Source organism: Octopus bimaculoides, chromosome 17 (genome assembly GCF_001194135.2).
Source record: "Octopus bimaculoides isolate UCB-OBI-ISO-001 chromosome 17, ASM119413v2, whole genome shotgun sequence".
In the NCBI taxonomy this organism is placed as follows: domain Eukaryota; kingdom Metazoa; phylum Mollusca; class Cephalopoda; order Octopoda; family Octopodidae; genus Octopus; species Octopus bimaculoides.
Genome location: NC_068997.1, coordinates 7661636 through 7665105, shown reverse-complemented (window position 1 = coordinate 7665105; position 3470 = coordinate 7661636). Strand labels below are relative to the sequence as shown.

The 3470-nt window shown below is 35.4% G+C and overlaps 1 protein-coding gene across 1 annotated transcript in view; it reads left to right on the top strand.

The window, feature by feature from the left end:
- The window catches only part of LOC106874038 (ovochymase-1-like), a 41497-nt gene that overhangs the window by 18509 nt on the left and 19518 nt on the right, over positions 1-3470 (top strand). The window contains exon 3 of the mRNA XM_014921600.1: positions 526-583. Within this exon, the coding sequence (XP_014777086.1) occupies positions 526-583 (58 nt within the window). The remainder of the gene's footprint in view (positions 1-525; positions 584-3470) is intronic.

Below are 3470 nucleotides of genomic sequence, written 5' to 3'. Positions count from 1 at the left end.
AGGAAATAATTATATTTTCCTGTTTTCCTTGCTAGATGACTGCGGTGAATGCTGATGAAAAAAAGTAATAAGAAAAAAACATGAAATAAAACTATAATGGACAGGTCACTATCTAGTTCGGTTTCCAGTCCCTGCTGGAGCAATTCTGCTTCACCTCAGTTTAGTCACTGATGTTTAGGTGCAGAGATGACAGGGTTTTAAAACGTTTGCATTACAAAAGTGGGGTTCCCGGTTCCATTGCAGAGCACGAAACCTTGATGAATGTCACTTACTATTGTTTAGGGTTGGCCAATGCTGTGTGAATTGAATTTAGTTCCCCGAAGCTGCCCAGAAACCCGTCGAATTGGTGCATACACGTAATTGTATATACATACATACACATACATATATACATACACATGATAAATGCACACACAGACACATAGACACACACATAAAATACCAAAATCTTTTATAGACCAACAAAAAGGTACAATTTCTACATACTTTCTATTTTGACTTCTCCATTTTTGTTTGCTTTTACAGAAACAAGCTGATATCTGCTGACCAGTGGGTAGCTTCTTTTGAAGCAAAAACCATTGGGGTAAGTTGATTTCTTTCTATTATTTAAAGTCAATTTTTCGCTTCTTGGCGCAAATTTGCGCGCTGCCCGTCTATACATGAAAGTATTCTTTCTTCATCTTGGCTGATTGCCATTTCATGTGTTAATTTTAATTGGCAATAATCATCTCGAGTTGCTAACATGCTTGAGTCGGGCTTAACTCCAGAGTTTTCTTTCTCCTAGTCAGGTTTTCAACTCCTGTCAGACGTGTTTACTGCTTCCGGAGACGGAAGGTGCGGTTTGAAAACAGAACGTATGGAACCGTAACGGATTGTTCTCGAACAATTTCGCCATCTCACCGTCCTGGACCGATACTTTCTTTATTCCCCCCCCCCCCGAAAGAATGGAAGTTATTAGATATAACATTATATTTAGAGATGAATTTTTGGAACAATTAACATCAATTATCTCCTTGTAACCATTTTTCATTTTGAGTGGTAAATATCCCAATCATCTTCAATTACAAATTCCAAACTTCATCTCGGTTCCATAGGAATTGTCTCGCTGTTTGTCGATCAATAAAATATTCATTGATATGAAATCTCTTGCTACATAAAAATTGTTTCACATATTAATATTTAAAAAGATTAAATTAAATACGTCTCTTAAATAAACATACATAAACACACACACACAAACACATACCCACATAAACACGTACACAGATACACACGTACACAGATACACACGTACACAAGACACACAGACAGAACTTGTACAATCTATGCAATCATTTGTAAAGCCTCTTTAAATCAAAATACGTATGTTCATTCATACATAATCATGTCTGTACATGTGTGTGAGAGAGAGAGAGCGTGTGTGTGAGTGTGCTTGTGTGAGTGTGTGTAAGAGAGAGTGTGTGTGTATGTGTGTGTGTAAGAGAGAGTGTGTGTGTGTATGTAAGAGAGAGAGAGTGTGTGTGTATGTGTGTGTAAGAGAGAGTGTGTGTGTGTGTATGTAAGAGAGAGAGTGTGTGTGTAAGAGAGAGAGAGAGAGAGAGAGAGAGAGAGAGAGAGAGAGAGAGAGAGAGAGAGAGAGAGAGTGTGTGTGTGTGTGTGTGTGTGTGTGTGTGTGTGTGTTTATATCTCATCTTATTAAATTTCACAATAAGTAATCGGTTTCTAATTCAAAAGCAAAATTCTGTTGGAATTTTGACATCTACTCGGTAGTCATGCATGTATGTATGTATGTATGTATGTATGTATGTATGTATGTATGTATGTATGTATGTATGTATGAAACCAGTTCTGCGCTATAAATATTGCATCAAGTAGTCGCGTAGAGTGCTTTGCTGTGGTGAATCTATCCTTAGCGAATCGTTAGTTGAGACTTAAGAGATTTCGACTGTGTTTACAGTATACCACTTTCTGTATTACGACAGCCACGATTATACATGTATGTGTATCTTAGATTTGTATTAAGGAAATGAGGTGACTGTACTACGTGCGTATATTTGTACGCGTTTATCTTAGGTATATGTATGTATGTCATTGTTCAGTTTTATTTCAAGATTTCTTGCCAATAGAGAAAGAACCAGTTTCTAACCTAGATCCAAGGCTCTTTCATTGGAATTTCAACATCAACAACAGGGTATTTTTGTTTGTATGTATGCATGTTTACGTGAAGATTTGTATGTTTTGCTTTATGTATGTATTCTCATGCATATAGTTGCATATCTAGACATGCTCATATATATTTAAATCATAAACTTCTGGAAAGTGATGGATCTAACTTCGTTACGTTCTGGTTAAACTCATCATTCTCACGTTTGGTCGCATGTGATAAACATGTAAAAATAATTGGCAATTTTTCTGCAAGCCACAGTCTTTTTTTTTTTTTTTTTCAGTTTTTCAATTTCGTGATGGCTCTCTTTCATTGTTTTGCTTTTGATCACACCTTTACTACACACAAGATGTTACATTTCAGTTATTAAAAGTGCACAAAATAATTGTGACAATTTCCCAAAATATAGGAATATTACTGTGTCGTAAAACATCCACCCGATTTTGTTAATCAATGTCGACATAAACCGAATGCGTCTCTTATCAACTCTAATCTAACAAAGTCCATCTTGCAGTGGGAGTTATAAAAACGAAATAATCAGTTATTTGAAGCCTTTTCTAATGTTTGTCTTCTTTGTTCTCTGTCTCTCTGCCTCTCAGAACACTTATTATTTTGATGTGGACGATCTTGCTGTGAAATAACACAGTAACGTCTGGTTTACTGTGTCACATGGTGCCATCTTTATTACAGGAGAACACTCAGTTATATGTCTTTTGTTTCAACACCGGAGAACAAAATTAGGATCCTCAACCCTTCTTCATCCGCATTCAACAATTGCTGTTTGTTAGGTTGATTGTTTTCTCGTGAAATAATTTAGCTTTGAATGACGTGCGTTTTGTTATATTTGCTTTTTATTCAAATGATCAGCAAATGAACCTAATAGTCGCCACTTTTTTAACAAATTAATACATATATACGTATGCATGCGTTTGTGTGTGTATGTGTGTGAAGGAATGAATGAATAAATGAATGAAAATGTTCGTTTCTGTATGGGATTATGTGGTCGTGCATGCCTGTGGTTTTAGAACTTCTAACTCTGTCGAACACCGATTTTATTTTAGCTAACAGGAAGCTATGGCGGCTTTTGTTTGACTAGTCTGAAGAGAAATATTTATCATCGAATTCATAAGAAATTTTGATCTAATGTGCGTACATATATACTTACACAAACACACACACACACACACACACACACACACAATATATATATATATATATACTATGTTTGTATATGTATATATACATATATATAAATATGTGTGCGTATGTGTGTGTGTGTGTGTGTATATATATATATATATATATA